Source organism: Monodelphis domestica, chromosome 4 (assembly GCF_027887165.1).
Source record: "Monodelphis domestica isolate mMonDom1 chromosome 4, mMonDom1.pri, whole genome shotgun sequence".
NCBI classification, from domain to species: domain Eukaryota; kingdom Metazoa; phylum Chordata; class Mammalia; order Didelphimorphia; family Didelphidae; genus Monodelphis; species Monodelphis domestica.
The window spans coordinates 416,260,492-416,278,314 of record NC_077230.1 but is presented as its reverse complement, the minus strand read 5'-3'; the positions used below and the strand labels follow the sequence as shown (position 1 = coordinate 416,278,314).

At 54.3% G+C, this 17,823-nt stretch overlaps 1 protein-coding gene across 1 annotated transcript; it reads left to right on the top strand.

Moving 5' to 3' along the window:
* Nucleotides 1–2,349: 2,349 nt before the first annotated feature.
* Nucleotides 2,350–17,497, top strand: KLHL17 (kelch like family member 17). The gene is made up of 12 exons (XM_056796070.1): nt 2,350–2,670; nt 6,133–6,428; nt 6,506–6,627; nt 6,716–6,937; nt 7,229–7,345; nt 7,533–7,746; nt 7,843–7,987; nt 8,076–8,243; nt 15,566–15,654; nt 15,810–15,883; nt 16,242–16,423; nt 16,681–17,497. The coding sequence occupies exons 1-12, from the start codon at nt 2,564–2,566 to the stop codon at nt 16,907–16,909; spliced, it is 1,965 nt and encodes a 654-aa protein (XP_056652048.1). The 5' UTR covers nt 2,350–2,563; the 3' UTR covers nt 16,910–17,497.
* The last annotated feature ends 326 nt before the right edge of the window (nt 17,498–17,823 follow it).

The following is a 17,823-nucleotide window of genomic DNA, read 5'->3' as shown; positions in this document are numbered from 1 at the left end:
CCAGGCCCAGAGATGGGAGGTCCTGGGTTCAAATTTGACCTCAGACACTTCCCAGCTGTGTGACCCTGGGCAAGTCACTTAATCCCCATTGCCTAGCCCTTACCACTCTTCTGCCTTGGAACTGATATTCAGTATTGATTCTAAGATGGAAGAGAAGAGTGTTTGGGGTCTTTCCCTGTATCCCCAGCATTGGTACATAATAGATGTTCAATAAATGTTTACTGAGAGTTACAGAATAAAAATCCCCAAATAAATAAAAAATAGACAGGTAGTTTGGGGGGAAGGTACTAGCAATTTGGGGAATCCCAGAGTACATTCCATGTTCTTCAAAAGCAAAAGAAACTGTTACCTTCTCTTTAAAGGAACAGAAGCCAGGAGTTAGTAGTATTGGACATCCTTTAAGTAACTTCTCCTTTTGGATTCAGAGAGAGAATGTGTGTGTGTGTTTTACTTGGATCTATGAGGAGATGGGGAGAAAACAGAAAGAAGGTGAGGAAAAACTTCATTCTTCTTAGAATTATCTTAAGATTATGAAGAAACAAGATTCATGAGGCAATCAGTGAGCAGAAAAATGTAAATAGTCTAACTGTTCAAGATTTGATCAATTGTTTAGTTGTATTCAGTTAGGTCTGACTCTTTATGACCCCATTTAGGGTTTTCTTAGCAAAGATACTAGAGTGGCTAGTTATTTCCTTCTCCAGCTCATTGGGCAGATGAGAAAACTGAGGCCAACAGGGCCCCCAGCCACAAAGCTAGTAAGTGTCTGAGGCTGAATTTGAACTCAGGTCTTCCTGACTCCAGGCCTGGTGCTCTACCCACAGCCCTATCTTCATTTATCCCACACATATACCAGTGTTGGCCTATACAGAACCAGACAAGCCTTTTGATCCACATAGCTTGGAAGGTTTAGGAGTATTATTGTACCAAGGGAGTGATGGTCATCAGAAACTGGTTGCTGTCATGCATGGGGGACAACCGGTATACATGGGAGAGAGAGAAGGGAGGGAGAGAGGGGGAGAAATAGAGACAGACAAACAGAGGGAGAGACCAACAGAGAGAGAGGGAGAGGTGGGGAGAGAGAGAGGGAAGGAGAGGAACGGAGAAGGAGGGGAAGGGAGAGAAAGAAGGAGAGGGGGAGAGACAGACAGAGACAGACAGATAGACAGAGGGAGAGGGGAGAGAGAGATGGAGGGAGAGGGGAAGAGTCAGAGAAGGAAAGAGAGAGAGAGAGAATTGCTGGCAATGTACTAGGCACTGTGCTAAATGTTAGGGTTAGGAAGAAAAAAGAAAAGAAAAGCAAGGCACTGAGTCTACCACCATACCACTCTGAATGCACCTGATCTCTGATCTTAGAAGAGAAGCAGGGTTGGGCCTTGCTTGGGAGACTGCCTGGGAAGACTGAGTGCTGCAGGGCTAAAATAAAATAAAATATAAAAGAAGGCACTGAGCCAGCTAAGTCTTAAAGAAAGCCAGAGAGAGATTCCAAGATTCTAAGACGAGGTGTGTGCAGGAAGCTAAAGCTGGGTATGGGGGGGGAGCGGGGTGGCCAGGACAAAAGAATGAAGTTTGGAGATAGAATCTCAGGGGCGAGGAGGGGAAAGATAGTGGAATCACTGGTGGGCAAAGAGGCCAGGCAGTAGAATGGAAGAAGCTTGGCAAGATTAGGAAGGGGCCAGGTGGGAAGAGTTTGAAATGCCCTACAAGGAATTCAGAGGAGAGCATGGATGTAATAGGGAGCCACAGAGTAGCCAAATCAGCCCTGAATTAGGAAGGTCCCTGGCAGCCACATGGAGAACAGATTGGAGAGGGTAGAGGTTGGAAGCAGAAAGATCATGGAGATGCACCAGATGGAGTTTTATTAGAGTTTATAAAGTGGGGCACCCAGGTGACTCAATGGATAAAGTGTGGAGCCAGGAGGATCTGGGTTCAAATTTAGCATCAGCCTGTTCCTAGCTGTGTGACCTTGGACAGGTCACTTAACCCCTTTGGCCAGTACTTGCTCTTAGAATTGTTACTGGGACAGAAACAAGGGTTAAAGAAAAGTCTGGCAAGGGCTTTACATGTATTTTCTCCTTGGAGCCTCAGCAGCCCTGGGGGGTGAGCCCTCCTCTGCAGAAGGGGCTGAGAGCCTGATGGGAATACCTTGCGGGCAGGCCAGTGTCACGGGTCAGGGGTTTGGGGTAAGGATAGGGTTGGGTGATCCGGCGGCAGCCAAGACCCGGGCTAGAGCTGGGGGTGGGGGCGGGCGGGGGCCGGGCCTCTTCCTGCCCCTCCTCCTGAAACCAAGCAAGAGGAGGGTCTGGAAGCGGTGCGGGCGGGCCCGGCAAACACCCCTGCTGCTCTGGCAGGGGCTGCAGAGTGAGCGGAGCTGAGCGTGGGGCGGAGAAAGCGGTAGCGGTAGCGGTGGCGGCGGCGGCATCGGCGGCATCGGCGGCATCGGCATCGGCATCCCCAGTAGCATCTGCAGCGCGGCCCCGGCGCCGCCGTTGTCCTCTCACCCTCCCTTCTCCGACCGAGCTGGAGTCCGCCCTGGAGCCCGAGCAGCCCAAGCCCAGGCCCGTCCATGCAGCCGTGGAGCGAGCGCGCGGCGGGCAGGACGCAGAGTCCGGAGCACAGCAGCCCCGGCCCCCCCCAGCCGGGGCCCGGCCCCAGCCCGGGGCCCCCCGAGGCGTGAGTGCAGCGCGGCCCCCCGGACCCTCCCTCCGTCTCCACCCAAGCCTGGCCGGGGCCGCGGCCGACAGCCCCCCCAAACCCAGACCCCCTCCCCTCCCCATCCCGGTGCAGCCCGCTCTGACCTGTCAGTCCGGGGCCATTGCAGACGGCCCCTCCCCCATCGCGGGGCAACCCAGCTCTGATCTGTCAGCCTTTAGCCACCCACTGCAGACAGGCCCCCCAAAGCAGGACCTCAGTCCTGGTGAACCCCGCTCTGACCTGTCAGCCCAGTAGACAGTGCCCCCCAATAACCCCCCATCCTGGGGGAACTCTGGCCTGTCAGTGTGGAGCCACTGCAGACGATCCCCCCCCACCCCCAGCCCAGGCTAACCCAGTGTCAGTCTGAGGCCACCCACTGCAGACAGCACCCCTCCCCCTGCCTGGACTCCCCCTGGGGCTCCCCTCCTCCCCATCCGGCCTCCCACCAGTCCATCCTTTCATTTCCTCTCTGATCCCAGGCCTCTGCCCCAGCCCCCTTCTCCCAGCCTCCCTCCCTGACTACCTGGGACATCCTCCAAGGGCTCACTCACTGCCCAGGCTGCAGGCCCGCCCCCTCCCCATGCCAGCTTGCTTCCTTTCCAGGCAGGAGTGCCCCATCGTTCATCACCACCAGACCGTCTGTCCCTCCCGCAGTCCTAGTCTGGCTCCTGAATGCCGGGCCCCTTTAAGGCTCTGTTCCTATTCCCCAAGCCATCTGGCCCCTTGCCACATTTAAGCCTAAATTGCCAGTCCTTAGGGCCCCTGTACCCCAATTCATAAGAGGCCCCCCAACTCCCCAGCATAGCCCCATATCCTCCAGGCATGAGGCCAGGCTAGATCCCTTCGTGCCAGCCCTTCCCGAACCCCAAGAATAAGTGTGACCCTCAAATGACCCCCAACCTTTCCCCAGGTGGGGGGCTCAGCCCCTTCCTTCCCATCCCCGTCTGGCCCCTCCCCAGGCAGAAATGCAGACTCTTGACCCCAGGCTGCCTTCCCTCACTTGCTCTTCAACCAGTCTCCCCAGGCCTGGTCTCCCCTCCCAATCCCAGCCCCCCTCCCCAATAGAACTCAATGGAGTCCCCCCCAGCCTCCCCACAGGCACCTCCCCCCAGTGTACCTCTGCCCCGTGTCCTTAAATTCTCCTGGCTATCACCCTCTACACTTAATCACAGCAATGGGCAGAGAAGACACTCTGGTGATGGTGGGAGACTCCCTGGGCTGGACTCCTTCCTGCAGACAGTGTCTCCTGGGCTCCCTGTCACCCTGGAAGAGTGCTGGGGCTCCTGGAGGGCCCAAAGGGGCAGGGTGGACGCAACTATCTGTGAGAGAAGGGGCCTGGTAGGGCAGTGGTTAGGGAGGCAGCCTGGGAGTCCGGCAGGGGCTGGCAGGGTGGAGAATGGTTTGCTGGGGGTTGACTTTCAGAGCTTGGAAGCAGCCGAGCTGGGGGAGTGTCTGCTCCCTGGCCCCATTTGGACTTGTTTTACAGATGGGAAAATAGAAGCCAACACAGTGTACTGAATTGTTCAGGACCACACAACTAAGAAATATCAGAGGCTGGCCATGGGCAGCGAGGTGGTGCAGTGGATAGAGCACCAGGGAGCAGTCAGAGAGACCCAAATTCAAATCCAGTCCAGTTACTTCTATCAGTGTGACCCTGGGCAAGTCATTTCGCTCTGTTGGCCTCAGTTTCCTCATCTGTAAAATAAGCCAAAGAAGGAAATGGCAAACCCTCCAGTGTCTCTGCCAAGAAAAGTCCAAATGGGCTCAGGAAGAGTCAGATATCAATGAAATGATGGATCAACTTTGTGCTTTGGGATCTTGAGAGAGCAAAGGTTCAAAGAGAGGGTCTGTGTCAGATGCAGGACTTCTGGGTGGACCACACAGGACTGGAAGGGACCTCAGAGACCATTGGGTCCAAACTGCTTCATTTTACAGAGAAGGAAACTGAGGCCCAGGGAGGTTGCAGTTTGGCCTGAGATAAGCCTCTGACCCTGGGTTATCTGAAGTCACCACATCATTGGACTCAGTGGATAGATCACCAGATCGCCTTAGACACTAGCCATGTGATCCTAGGCGAGGCACAAAAAAAAAAATCTGTTTGCCTCGGTTTCCTCAACTGTAAAATGGGGATCATAAAAGCACCCACCTCTGAGGATGAGATGATATTTTTAAGTGCCTGGCACAGAGTAGGTGCTTAGTAAATGCTAATTCCTTTCTCCCCCACCCCAGGCCATCTCCCAGTCTCTGTGAGGGTCATACCAGATCTCTTTCCTCTTAACATACCTTCCTTCCTTCCCCCTTTCCTCCCTTCCTCCCTCCTTCCTTTCTTCTTTCCTTTCTTCCTCCCGCCCTTCTTTCCTCCCTCCCTCCCTTTCTTCTTCTTTCCCTCCTCCCTTCTTCTTTCCCTCCTCCCTCCCTTTCTTCCTCCCTTTCCTTCCTTCCTTCCCTCCCTCCCTCCTTCCTCTCTCTCTTCCTCCCTCTCTTCCTTCACAGCTTTGTTCCTTCTTTCTTCCTTCCTTCCCTCCCTTTACCTTCTTCCTTCCTCTCTCCCTCCCTTCTTTCCTCCTTCTCATCTCTTTTCTCTTTTTCTTCTTTCCTCCCTTCCTTCCTTCCTCTCTCTCTTCCTCCCTCCCTTCCTTCACAGTTTTGTTCCTTCTTTCTTCCTTCCTTCCCTCCCTTTACCTTCTTCCTTCCTCTCTTCCTCCCTCCTTTCCTCCTTCCCATCTCTTTTCTCTTTTTCTTCTTTCCTCCTCTCTCTCTTCCTCCCTCTCTTCCTTCACAGCTTTGCTCCTTTCTTCCTTCCTTCCCTCCCTTTACCTTCTTCCTTTCTTCCTCCTTTCTTTCCTCCTTCCCATCTCTTTTCTCATTTTCTTCTTTCCTCCCTTCCTGTCTTCCTTTCTTTTTCTCTGTATCAGTTACAGCTTCCTTTAGTTACCTTTTAGCTAGTAATTCATTAGAACTCTTTAATTAGTAACCTTTTCTTCTGTATTAGTAACCACTCTGACAGAAGGGTGAGAGCAGGCAATGGAGGTGAAGTGACGTGCCCAGAGTCCCACAGCTAGGAAGTGTCCGAGGCCAGATTTGCACTCCGGTCCTCCTGACTCCAGACCCGGCTGTCTAACCACTGAGCAACCCAGCGGCCCCTCTACCCTCCTTTCTAGTCTCTCTGAACTCTTCCTGTCTTCTTCTGTTCTTCAGAGTCCCCTCCCTGCCCCTTGGAATGCCTGAGCTCAGGCACCTTGGAGAGCGCCAGGGCCCACAGCCTTGCTTCAGAGCCTGTGGGGGACAGGGAGGGCACAGAGACCAAAGTGGGGCGCCTGTGCTCTTGGGGGGCTGGTGTAGACACCCCAGAGTTGTTTGGGGAGGCCATGCCCCCCGGGAGGCCTCCCTGCCCGGCGCCCAGCCTCCCCATCCGGACTGACCCGCCACCTGCCGTTTCAGGGTGCTCAATGCCGATGCGGCACCCCGTCCCCACAGTGAGGCCGAGAGAGCCCGGCCACGGCCGGCGCGAGGCCCGGGGGGCCCCATGGAGGGCGCCATGCAGCTGCTGAGCCGAGAGGGCCACAGCATCGCCCACAACTCCAAGAGGCACTACCACGACGCCTTCGTGTGCATGAGCCGCATGCGGCAGCGCGGGCTGCTCTGCGACATCGTCCTGCACGTGGGCCCCAAGGAGATCAAGGCCCACAAGGTGGTGCTGGCCTCCTGCAGCCCCTACTTCCACGCCATGTTCACAAGCAAGTAGCAGCCCGCCGGCGGGGGGCGGGGAGGGGCTCTGCGCGGGGGCGGGGCTCTGACCGAGCTGTCCCCGCAGACGAGATGAGCGAGAGCCGCCAGACGCACGTCACGCTGCACGACATCGACCCCCAGGCGCTGGAGCAGCTGGTCCAGTTCGCCTACACGGCCGAGATCGTGGTCGGGGAGGGCAACGTGCAGGTGAGGCGGGCGGCCCCCGCGCGCCCCGGCCTGCCCCGGCCCAGCCCGCGGCCCCCGAGCGGCCCCCTCAGCCCCCCTGTGCCCCCAGACGTTGCTTCCGGCCGCGAGCCTGCTGCAGCTGAACGGCGTGAGGGACGCCTGCTGCAAGTTCCTGCTGAGCCAGCTCGACCCCTCCAACTGCCTGGGCATCCGCGGCTTCGCCGACACGCACTCCTGCAGCGACCTCCTGAAGGCGGCCCACAAGTACGTCCTGCAGCACTTCGTGGAGGTGGCCCGCACCGAGGAGTTCATGCTGCTCCCGCTGAAGCAGGTGCAGAGCCCGGGCCCCAAGGCACCCCCAGATTCCAGAGCCGGCACCCTCGATCCCAAAGACACCCCCAGCGACCCGGGCCCTCCCCGAGGTGGCCTCCTCGGCCCCCAGGGGGTCCCGGGCCTCTCCAGAGCACAACATGGGCTCAGCCTCCACAGACCGTTGGGGGAGGGAAATTCAGCCCGAGCCAAGGAGCGAGGACACTAGGAGGCCGGAGCACTGTTGGGGGGCTCTGGGTGCGAGGGGAGAGCGGGCTGGGGTCCGTCCTGGGGAGCCCCCTCTGCCCCCCAGGTGCTGGACCTCATCTCCAGCGACAGCCTCAACGTGCCGTCGGAGGAGGACGTCTATCGGGCCGTCCTGAGCTGGGTGAAGCACGACGTGGACGGCCGGCGGCAGCACGTGCCCCGGGTGAGGGGCGCCCAGCCCGCTTTGGTCGCTCGTGCCCCTCCTCTCTGCTCCCGCCCCGTCCCTGCCCCTTCCCTCTTAGGCCTTGTCCCTGGGCCGCCCCTGGGCTGTGTGCGAGGCTCCTGGGCCTGCTCTGGGGGCGCGGGGTGGGGGTGGGGGAGCTTCGGCCCGCCTGACCCCCTTCCCCCAGCTGATGAAGTGCGTCCGGCTGCCGCTGCTGAGCCGAGACTTCCTGCTGGGCCACGTGGACGCCGAGGGCCTGGTGCGACACCACCCGGACTGCAAGGACCTGCTCATCGAGGCCCTCAAGTTCCACCTGCTGCCGGAGCAGCGCGGCGTCCTGGGCACCAGCCGCACCCGGCCGCGGCGCTGCGAGGGGGCCGGCCCCGTGCTCTTCGCCGTGGGTGCGTACGGGCCCGAGGGCTTCCTTCTGGGCGTTGGGGGTCCTCCGGGGGCGGCGGGGGGCCGGCCGCCTGGAGCCATCCCGAGCCTCCCCCCAGGTGGCGGGAGCCTGTTCGCCATCCACGGAGACTGCGAGGCCTACGACACGCGAACGGACCGGTGGCACATGGTGGCTTCCATGTCCACCCGGCGGGCTCGCGTCGGCGTGGCTGCCATCGGGAACCGGCTGTATGCCGTGGGCGGGTAAGGCGGGCCTGGCAAGGGGGGGACGCCGAGCCCCTCCGCGGCAGACGGACCCACCTCCCTCTCTGTCCCATCCCCCACCCCGCAGCTACGACGGCACGTCCGACCTGGCCACCGTGGAGTCCTACGACCCCGTCACCAACGTCTGGCAGCCGGAGGTCTCCATGGGCACCCGGCGCAGCTGCCTGGGCGTAGCCGCCCTCCACGGGCTCCTGTACGCCGCCGGCGGCTACGACGGGGCCTCCTGCCTCAACAGGTAGGGACGCCGAGCGCCGGCCCCTTCAGCCCTCCCCCAGCGCAGAAACCCATCATCCCCTCCCTGAGGAGGCTCCCTGGGGGAGAGGAAGGGGCAGAAGGACACCAGGACAAATAGATGCACTTTGACATCAGTTCCTCAGGCCTATTTTTAAATATTTAGCTTGAATCTTATTTAAATGTTACTGATAAAGTATATCTTGTCAACATCAACCTATTATTAACATCGTGTTACAGTGTAGCCTTTGACTTTTAAGTTGTTTCATTTTAAAGTCATTTCATTTAAAACTTTCTTTGTACACACACATGCCAAATAAATGCCTGGACAGGTAGGTGAGCCTGGAGTCAGGAATGCTCCTCTTCTTGAGTTCAAATCCAGCCCCAGATGCTTACGAGCTGCGTGACTTTGAGTAAGTCACTTCACCCCATCAGCCTCCGTTTCCTCCTCTCCAAAATGAGCTGCAGAAGGAGATGGCCCACTAGCTGTGTGACCCTGGGCAAGTCACTTCACCCTGTTGGCCTCCGTTTTCCCCTCTGGGCAAGTCACTTCACCCTGTTGGCCTCCGTTTTCCCTCTGGGCAAGTCACTTCACCCTGTTGGCCTCCGTTTTCCCCTCTGGAAATGGCCACCTTTGCTGGGATCTCTGCCAGGAAAACCCCAAACGGTCTTGAACAATCAGCAAGGATTTGGGGTGGGGGGACGACTGGCGGCCAAGTGGACCCACAGTGGCTTCTGGAAGGAGCTCTGCTGAGTTTCGATGGGGGGAACTTGGAATTCCAAGAGGGGGAAAGGAAGACGTCTTGGCTTCTGGGAACGTCGTCTGCAGGGAAGAGCATGACGGCCACTTTGGCCGGATAGAGGAACGCCTGTCAGAGGGGTCTGGAGAGGCCATGATGTGGAGGATGTTCGATGCCCCCCAAAGGCCTTTTGATCATCAGCCCATGGAGCTTGCCAAGTGGGGGAGTGACGTGGTGGGATCCGGGCTTTCGGAAGATCCCTCTGGCAGCTTCATGGAGAAAGAATTGGAAAGGTGGAGAGACGGAAGACCAAGACAGCCACGAGGAGAGTGGAAGGAGGAAAGGGAAGGGAAGAAACATTGATGAAGCACCAAGCGCTGCACAAAGCCCTTTACAAATGGCGTCTTGCTCGATCCTTGCAACAACCTGGGGAGGCAGGTGCTCTTTGGTATCCCCATTTTACAGGTGAGGAAACTGAGGTAGAAAGGTGGAGGGACTCGCCCAACAAGTGTCTGTGGCTGGACTTGAACTCGGGTCTTCCTGACCCCAGGACTAGCATCTCCATCCTCAGAGGGGATAAATAACTAATTTTGTGAATAGAGGCCATAGAAGATATCTTGGAGGTAGAAGTGATGAGATTTGGCAACTGATTGACTGGAGAGGGAGGGGAAGAAAGAGGCCATGGAGGATGAACTCCTTGACAGAGAGGGAAGTCTGCCAGGGAGAAGAATGCGGGGAGACGATCTAGTTGGAGATGTCCATCAGGTGTTTGGAGATGCCCATCTGGGGCTGGACATGGAGATTTGAAGGTCACTGAAACTGTTTGCCTCTGTTTGCTCAACTGGAAAATGGGGATAATACTAGCCCTTCCCTCCTAATGAGGATAGTTAGCCCATAGTAGGCGCTCAATAAATGCTTATTCCCTTCCCCCTTCTAGGAGTTTGACTGTGAAAAGAAGAAGAGCTTTGAAGGTTAGCTTGGAGGTAATGGCCAGGTCAAATGAGAGCTTTGTAAAGCTGGGGAGACCCGGACAAGTTTGAGGGGAGCAGAGAAGGAGCCAGGAGGTAGGGCGTGACTGGAGATTTTCAGAGTGTGGAGAGCGGGGGCAGCTGGGTGGAGGAGACAGGGTTCGAGGGCCCACGTCAGAAGGGTTGGCCATGCCCAGGAGAAGGACCCCTCCTCCACAGTGGTAGGGGAATGATGTCCAGAGGTTTTGATGCCCAGCGCCTCCTCTCTTTTCTCAGGCAAGGATGAGTGGAGGACTGTGGGATGAGAGAAGATTTAGAACAGCTGCTGTTCTAGAGGAATGCTTGAGAGAATCCAGGAGGAAGGAGTAAAAGGGGGTTGGGTCCAGGCAGCATCTCAAGGAAAGCCCCCAGCTTTCTCCCCCTCAGGCCCGGGGACCCCTGCCCAGCCGGTCCCTCCTCCGCCTTTCCCTCCTCCAGACTTACCAAACTTTGTCAAGATTCAGACCCAACTTGTGCCCGTCCCTGGTGTCTCCCTTGGGGCTTTGGTGGATCCTCTCCCGTCCAGCCCTCTCCATTCTCCAGGCCCTTTTGTCCTCCCTTCTCCCACTCATTCATTCAACAGACATTTAAGAAGAATGAATGAATAATATCTAGTATTCACATAACGCTTTAAGATAGACAAAGTTCTTTACATATTAACTTATCTGTAGGTGCTGTTGTAGCCCCATTTTATGGATAAGGAAACCATGGCAAACGGAGTTCAAGTGCCACGCTCAGGGTCACTTAGCTAATAAGTGTCTGAAGTGTCTATATTTGAACTCAGGTCTTCTGGGCACCCATGTCCAAAACTGAACTCATCATCTTCCCCTCAACCCTCCCTCCTCCCCCTTCCCTACTACTAGAAAGGGCGACACCAATCTCACAGTCCCCAATGGCTCGCCACCTGGGAGTCCTCCCAGAGTCCTCCCTTTCTATTACCTGCCATATCCAATATGGCGCCCTAGTCTGTCCATTTCACACTATAGCATCTCTCCAATAGGCCTCCTTCTCTCCTCTGACACCCACCCCAATCCTCACTGCCTCCAGGCTTTCCCCACTCTAATCCTATCTCCATTCAGCCACCAAAGGGATTTTCCTTAAGAACATGTCTATCCCCAGCTGTGTGACCCTGGGCAAGTCACTTGACCCCCATTGCCTAGCCCTTACCACTCTTCTGCCTTGGAGCCAATACACAGTATTGACTCCAAGACAGAAGGTAAGGGTTTATTAAAAATAAATAAATAAATAAATAACATGTCTATCAGTCCCTTCCTCAATAAACTCCAGAGGCTCCCTATTACCTCTAGGGGCCCCCTCCTCCCTTTCCAGTCTCTTTCCCCTTACTTCCCCACACATATCTCCCATATTAGCCTCTGAGCTCCTCTAAGGCAAGAATGAGGCTTTTCCTTCCTTTTTGTCTCTGTCTATCTATCCCCAGTGCTTAGCATGTTTGGCACATAGTAGGTTCTTTATAAATGTTGACTGACTGATAGACCTTGCCCTCAGTTTATTAAGGGTCTTCTGGATGCCAAATGCTAGGTCTTGTGGTCAGGGCTTCAGAGAGAGATGTGACCTCATGTTTTCTGGGAGGTTGTACTCAGAGCAGGAAAATTGAAAGCCTTCCCCGAGTCAAGAAATACTAGGAGGGCTCCCCCCGCTGTTTTCTGGGGTGCTTCATGCAGACCCCACCCCCTGCCTAGCCTGGGGACTTAGTACTTCTGATGGGATGTCGCAATGCCCTGCTAGGCTTTCCTAAAGAGAACCTGGGAGACACCCAGTATCTGGATTAAACCTGGGAGTCTGTCCTTAATTGGTTTCAGGAGACACCCAGCACCACCTCAGGAGGACCCTCCGTGTCCTGGGGGGCCGTTAGCCTGTCTCCCTCCCCCATGCAGTGAGTGAGGCACACTTTCATTCATTCATTCATTCATTCACTGGGGACTTCTTAATCCTTATCCGTCCTTGACTAATGTATCTGATGCTCCTTTTATACCAGAACTTATTAGACTTAATTTTCTTTTTTAACTAGAGCTAATTTTTAGAACGTTTTTAGATAAGACTTTTAAAAACTAGAACTGATTTTTAGAACTAGAACTTTTTAAACCTAGAACTAATTAGACTTGTTTTCTTTTTTTAAATCCTGGAATTAGGGGTCAGCCAGGTGGCTCCGTAGATTGAGAGCCAGGCTTGGAATTGACAGGTGGGAGGAAGGGGAACTGAAGCAAAGGGGGTGAAGTGACTTGCCCAGGGTCACACAGCTAGGAAGTGTTTGAGGCCACATTTGAACCCAGGACCTCCCATCTCCAGGCCTGGCACTCTATCCACTGAGTCACCCCACTGCCCCCTTCTGCTGCCATATTGTCTATCCTACACAAGTCCCACATAGAAAGATAGTCTGTCTACCTCTTCTGTCTCTCATTCCCTTAGCCAGATGGCTTTTTCTCCTTCCCTATTCAGTATTCTCCCACATGGCAGGAAGGGAAAGATCCTGGTGCCATAGACATGTCCACACCCTCCTGCTTGCCTTTTCTTGCTAGAAGGAATTTCTCATCTGTTTTAATAATTTTTTTCCTCTGTGTAAAGAGCTTGCCTTCCCCTAAGATAAGATAAGATAAGATAAGATAAGATAAGATAAGATAAGATAAACATTATCTTATTAAGTGTCAGGGCAGCTAGGTGGTACAGCAGAGTCAGGAAGACCTAAATTTAACCTTGTTTGCCTTCATTTCTCCATCTGTAAAATACGCTGGAAAAGGAAATGGCCAACCACTCCAGTATCTGCCAAGAAAACCCCATTGGCCTCAGTTTCCTCATCTGTAAAACAATCTAGGGAAGGAAATGGCAGACCACTCCAGTATCTGCCAAGAAAACCCCATTGGTCTCAGTTTCCTCATCTGTAAACAGTCTAGGGAAGGAAATGGCAGACCACTCCAGTATCTGCCAAGAAAACCCCATTGGCCTCAGTTTCCTCATCTGTAAAACAATCTAGGGAAGGAAATGGCCTACCACTCCAGTATCTGCCAAGAAAACCCCATTGGCCTCAGTTTCCTCATCTGTAAAACAGTCTAGGGAAGGAAATGGCAGACCACTCCAGTATCTGCCAAGAAAACCCCATTGGCCTCAGTTTCCTCATCTGTAAAACAGTCTAGGAAAGGAAATGGCAGACCACTCCAGTATCAATGAGAATACCCCAAATGGGATCACAAAGAGTCGGACATGACTGAACAACAACAAATGCCTTGAGATCTCCAGAGAGCAAAGATTTGAAGGGAATGAAACAATAACATGTGTCAGGCACACTCCATCTCAGCTCCACGCATTCTCTCTGGCTGTTGTCCATATACTCCAACTCTCTGACTTTCTTTAAGTCTCAACTAAAATCCTCCCTTCTACAAAAAGTCTTCCCCAACCCCCCTCTTCATCCCAGGGCCTTCTCTCTCTTAATTATTTACTATTTTTCCTGTATCTACCTTGCTTTCATATATGTGTCTATATGATATGTATGTGTATATGTTTACATATTGTGTGTATTTACATATATAATGTGTATGTATGTATGTACATAGATATAAAATATGTATGTTTGTGAACTGTCCCCCATTAGATTGGAAGCTTTTTGAGGGCAAAGGCTGTCTTTTGTCTCTTGTGTTCGAGCACTTAGCAGAATGCCTGACATATAGAAGGCACTTTAATAAATGTTGATTGATTGATTGATTGCTAACCCCCAGGGATACACATAAGAAACAATGACAGCTCTGCCCTCAAAGAGTCTACAGTCTGCTAGGGAGAGGGGGAGTGCCAGAGGTCTGGTGGTGATAGTAAAAACTAAGTCAAAACTAAGCAGAGCTGCAGGGTGGTGAGTGAAGAGAGGCTGATCTATAAAGGGAGGAAATGTGTGCTCCTCCCTCCAGCCCAGATAGACAATTAAGGGTACTTGTGAGTAGCAAAACTGAACTAATCATGGTGATGAGTTTCCTTGTGAAGTGAATCCCCTCCCAGGGTGGTGAAGGTTTTTTGTTTTGTTTTCTTGGTAGTATGGGTGGGAATTAGCCAGTTGGCCAAGGAGAACTTGGAATCAGGAAATTCTGGGTTCAAAGTGGACATGTCACCTTTCCTTTGTGAGCCTCAGTTTCCTCATCTGTAAAATTGGGGGGTAGAGTCAGTGGTCCCAAAGGTCCTCTAGCTGTAGCATTTCCCATGGAGCTGGGCTGGTAGGTACCCTGGCCCTGTTCATCCTTCATCTCTATGTAGTAAAGTTATTTCCTTTTCCATTCTGGACATCCACCCAAGAAGCCAATACCTTAATGTTGTTGTTGGGCAATCATTTTCAGACACATCAGACCCTTTTTGGGGGTTTCTTTACAGAAATACTAGTTTACTATTTCCTTTTCCAGCTCATTTGACAAAAGAGAAGACTGAGGTCTTCCACAGGGTTAAGTGACTTGTCCAGGGTCACATAGCTAAGGAAGTGCTTGAGGCCAGTTTTGAACTATGGAAGATGAGTTTCCCTAACTCCAGGCTGGGCACTCTATCCACCTAGCTGCCCCCAACACTTTAATAACCATCAACCAAGAAAACCCCCCAAAAAACAAATAAGCCAACCCCAAAACATAAAGCCTTTAGGTGGAGTTTACCCAGAAAAAATTGAGAAATACCAAACAAGCAAAGAAAATGTCCTTCTCTCCCCTCTGTGTCCCATTTTTTCAGGCCTGTCTGAAGTTCCCTTCCCCCAGTCTAGGTATATTTCTTTTTTTCCTTTCTGACTATATTTGTGGTCATATGGGTTTTTAATTTTAATTCTGCTAATCTTACTTTAGGTCATTTCACATAAATCCTGCCCTATTTCTTCATGCTTCATAGTTACCATTTTTATGACCTTGTAATATTTCATTCCATCCATATTCCATAATGTCTTTAGCCATTCCTCAGTTGTTGCACCCATACTTTGTTCCCATTTGTTTATTTTGCAATTATAATAAGAGCAATTAGGAAGATTTTTTTCTTTAAGACACAGGCCCCCTTTTTTCCTTTTTGTAGCATTTTTGGGCTAAAGTACTAGCAATGGAGCCACTCAGTTGAAAGAGGCAACCAGTTCTATGAGTCATGGTAGATTGCTGTTCAAAGGATTGACACCAACTAGCAGTACCACCAACAGTGCAGTAGAGTACCTATCTCCCCACAGTCCCACCAACATTTGGATTTTATCCTTTTGAGGGGGGATTTTTTATTTTATTTTATTTTTTTTGCCATTTAAGTAGATGAAAAGTATCTTGAGTGATGATAATTGCTTTGACGCTATTAGGATTCTTCTGGATGGAAGAGTGGAAAGGTTGTTGCTTTCCATCCCTGGCTGTTGACCTACCTATGTGGCCTTATACCAGTCACTTCTCCTCTCTGGGTCTCAGTTTCCTCATCTGTAAAATGAATTGAACTAGATAATCCCTAGCATGGGTAGCAAAACAATAGTACACTGGGAACATCTCATCCCAAGCATTCTCAGGGGCTTAAACTCAGTGTCCTGCTCCTTGAAGCCTTCCCTCTTCCTTCTCACTGACCACCCCGCAACCTCCCACCCACAGTGCTGAGCGGTACGATCCCTTGACCGGCACTTGGACATCCATAGCAGCCATGAGTACCCGGCGGAGATACGTCCGTGTGGCCACTCTCGGTGAGTAGCCCAGAGCCCGAACCCCAACATCTTCCTTCCTTTCCTTTGCCCCCTTTCCTCCAATTGACCCAAAGTCCCAGGGACCTCCTCTTCTTCCCCTGGCACTCCCCCAGCTGCCTCCAATGACACCCATGCGAAGTGACTGTCTCCCGCAGATGGGAATCTCTATGCTGTGGGCGGCTATGACAGCTCCTCCCATCTGGCTACTGTGGAAAAATATGAACCCCAGGTACTATTCCCCTTCCCTCCCTCCCCTGTCATCCCCTCACCCTCATTTCTGCGTCCCACCTCTTCCAGCCTCCCCTTGGGTATTGCACCCGCCTTCCTACCCCAGTGGCGGAATCACCCTGCCCGGGACTCATTGTGGTCCTGCTCCGGCCCCCTTTACCTTTGAGATGAAGGGGTGCTGGGAAGGTTTCAGGGCTCCCCCAGTCTGGAAAACCTACTTCCAAGTACCCCCTCCTCCCTGTGACTCCCTCTTCCCCTCCCTTCCGCTCCTTCCTTCCTCCCCACCAGAGAAATGACAGGACCAGGAGGGAGGGTGTCCCGATGCCCCCGCACACTCCCAGCCTCTCCATGCCCCCCAGGTGAACACGTGGACGCCCATCGCTACCATGCTGAGCAGGCGCAGCTCAGCGGGGGTGGCCGTGTTAGAGGGGGCCCTCTATGTGGCCGGGGGCAACGATGGCACGAGTTGCCTCAACTCCGTGGAGAGATACAGCCCTAAGGCCAACGCGTGGGAGAGCGTGGCCCCCATGAACATCCGCAGGTGGGTTCCCTGGCCTCCGGACCCTCCTCCGCCTCCCCCAGGCCTTTCTCCCCACCCTTAGCCAGCTCCGAGCTCCCCTCGATTCTGCCCCTCAGGGCAGGGACCAGGTCCCGGCTCCCTTTGTGCCTCAGTTTCTCCACACGCTGCGTCCCTTTGAAGTTTCCTCTAGAATCCGTACCATGTAGGGCGCGTTGAGGAGAGGCCCGGCTCTCTCTGCCCTCCCCCCGCCCCATGGCACCGTCTTGTGGCTTCCCCAGGAGCACTCATGACCTCGTGGCCATGGACGGCTGGCTGTACGCGGTGGGCGGGAACGACGGCAGCTCCAGCCTGAACTCCATCGAGAAGTACAACCCTCGCACCAACAAGTGGGTGGCCGCCTCGTGCATGTTCACGCGGCGGAGCAGCGTGGGGGTGGCCATCCTGGAGCTCCTGAACTTCCCCCCCCCCTCCTCGCCCACGCTCTCCGTGTCCTCCACCAGCCTCTGACCCGGCCAGCTCAGGGACCCAGAGGAGACGCTCCTCCCCAGCGGGCCTGTCGGGCTCTTGCAGATGCCTTAATGCTGGTCCCAGGAAGGGAGGAGGAGGGGGCCAGGAGGCTCCCCTCCTCCCTCCCTGCTCCGGGGCCTCCTCGCCCCAGCACTGTCTGCGTCTGCCTATGTCCGTCTATTTATGTATTTATTATTATTTATGAATTGTCCGGCCATCTCCCGCCCTCTTATACCCCCGGAGGAAGTCCCGGAGGGGCTGTGGGAGCCAGAAGTGAGGACAGACACGGACTGACGGCAGTGTGGGGGAGACGCAGGGACAGCCCGAGGCCCAAAGGCACCCTGGAGCTGCCATGGATGACCCTGGCCCAAAGCTCCGCTGCTGGGAACCAGGAACCCCGGAGGGGGCCGCCAAGCTGGCCTGGGACGACTCACCCCCTGCCGCGTGGTCTGTTCCCCCAATCATGCACTGAGCTGGACACACGCACGCCCCGTGCATCCCGTGGACTTGGCCAACATCCATGCCTTCATGCACTTAAACACGCACAGCAATATGAGCCTACTGACTAATAAAGGTTCTTGTACACTTCGTGAGGCCGGCGCCTTCTTGGGGGGCTCCTGGGGGCCAAGGACGGGTGCGGAAGGGCCGCCCACCGGGAGAGCCTGGTGAGGGGTGTTACTGGGAGCCTAGACCCCCCTCACCATTCCCTTCCCGTCCCGTCACCCCTGACTCAGAGGCTGAGGCAGCCCAGGTGGAAACCGGAAACGGCCCCCTGTGCGCATCCCCTCCCCCAGCACCTGGTGGGAGCGGGGCAGACTAGTCCAGCCACATTGGAAGGGGAGGACAGGAGGGAGGAAGGCAGGCAGCCGGTGTGGTCTCGCACCAGGGAAGGCAGAGAGGATGGGTGCCCTGCC

What these genes read in the sequence shown, in the direction of transcription:
- KLHL17 (XM_056796070.1), top strand. Translation starts at nt 2,564, where the DNA reads ATGCAGCCGTGGAGCGAGCGCGCGGCGGGCAGGACGCAGAGTCCGGAG. An exon ending in AGCCCGGGGCCCCCCGAGGC is followed by an intron (nt 2,671 to 6,132) that starts GTGAGTGCAGCG and finishes CTGCCGTTTCAG; the next exon opens with GGTGCTCAATGCCGATGCGG. An exon ending in CTTCCACGCCATGTTCACAA is followed by an intron (nt 6,429 to 6,505) that starts GCAAGTAGCAGC and finishes CTGTCCCCGCAG; the next exon opens with ACGAGATGAGCGAGAGCCGC.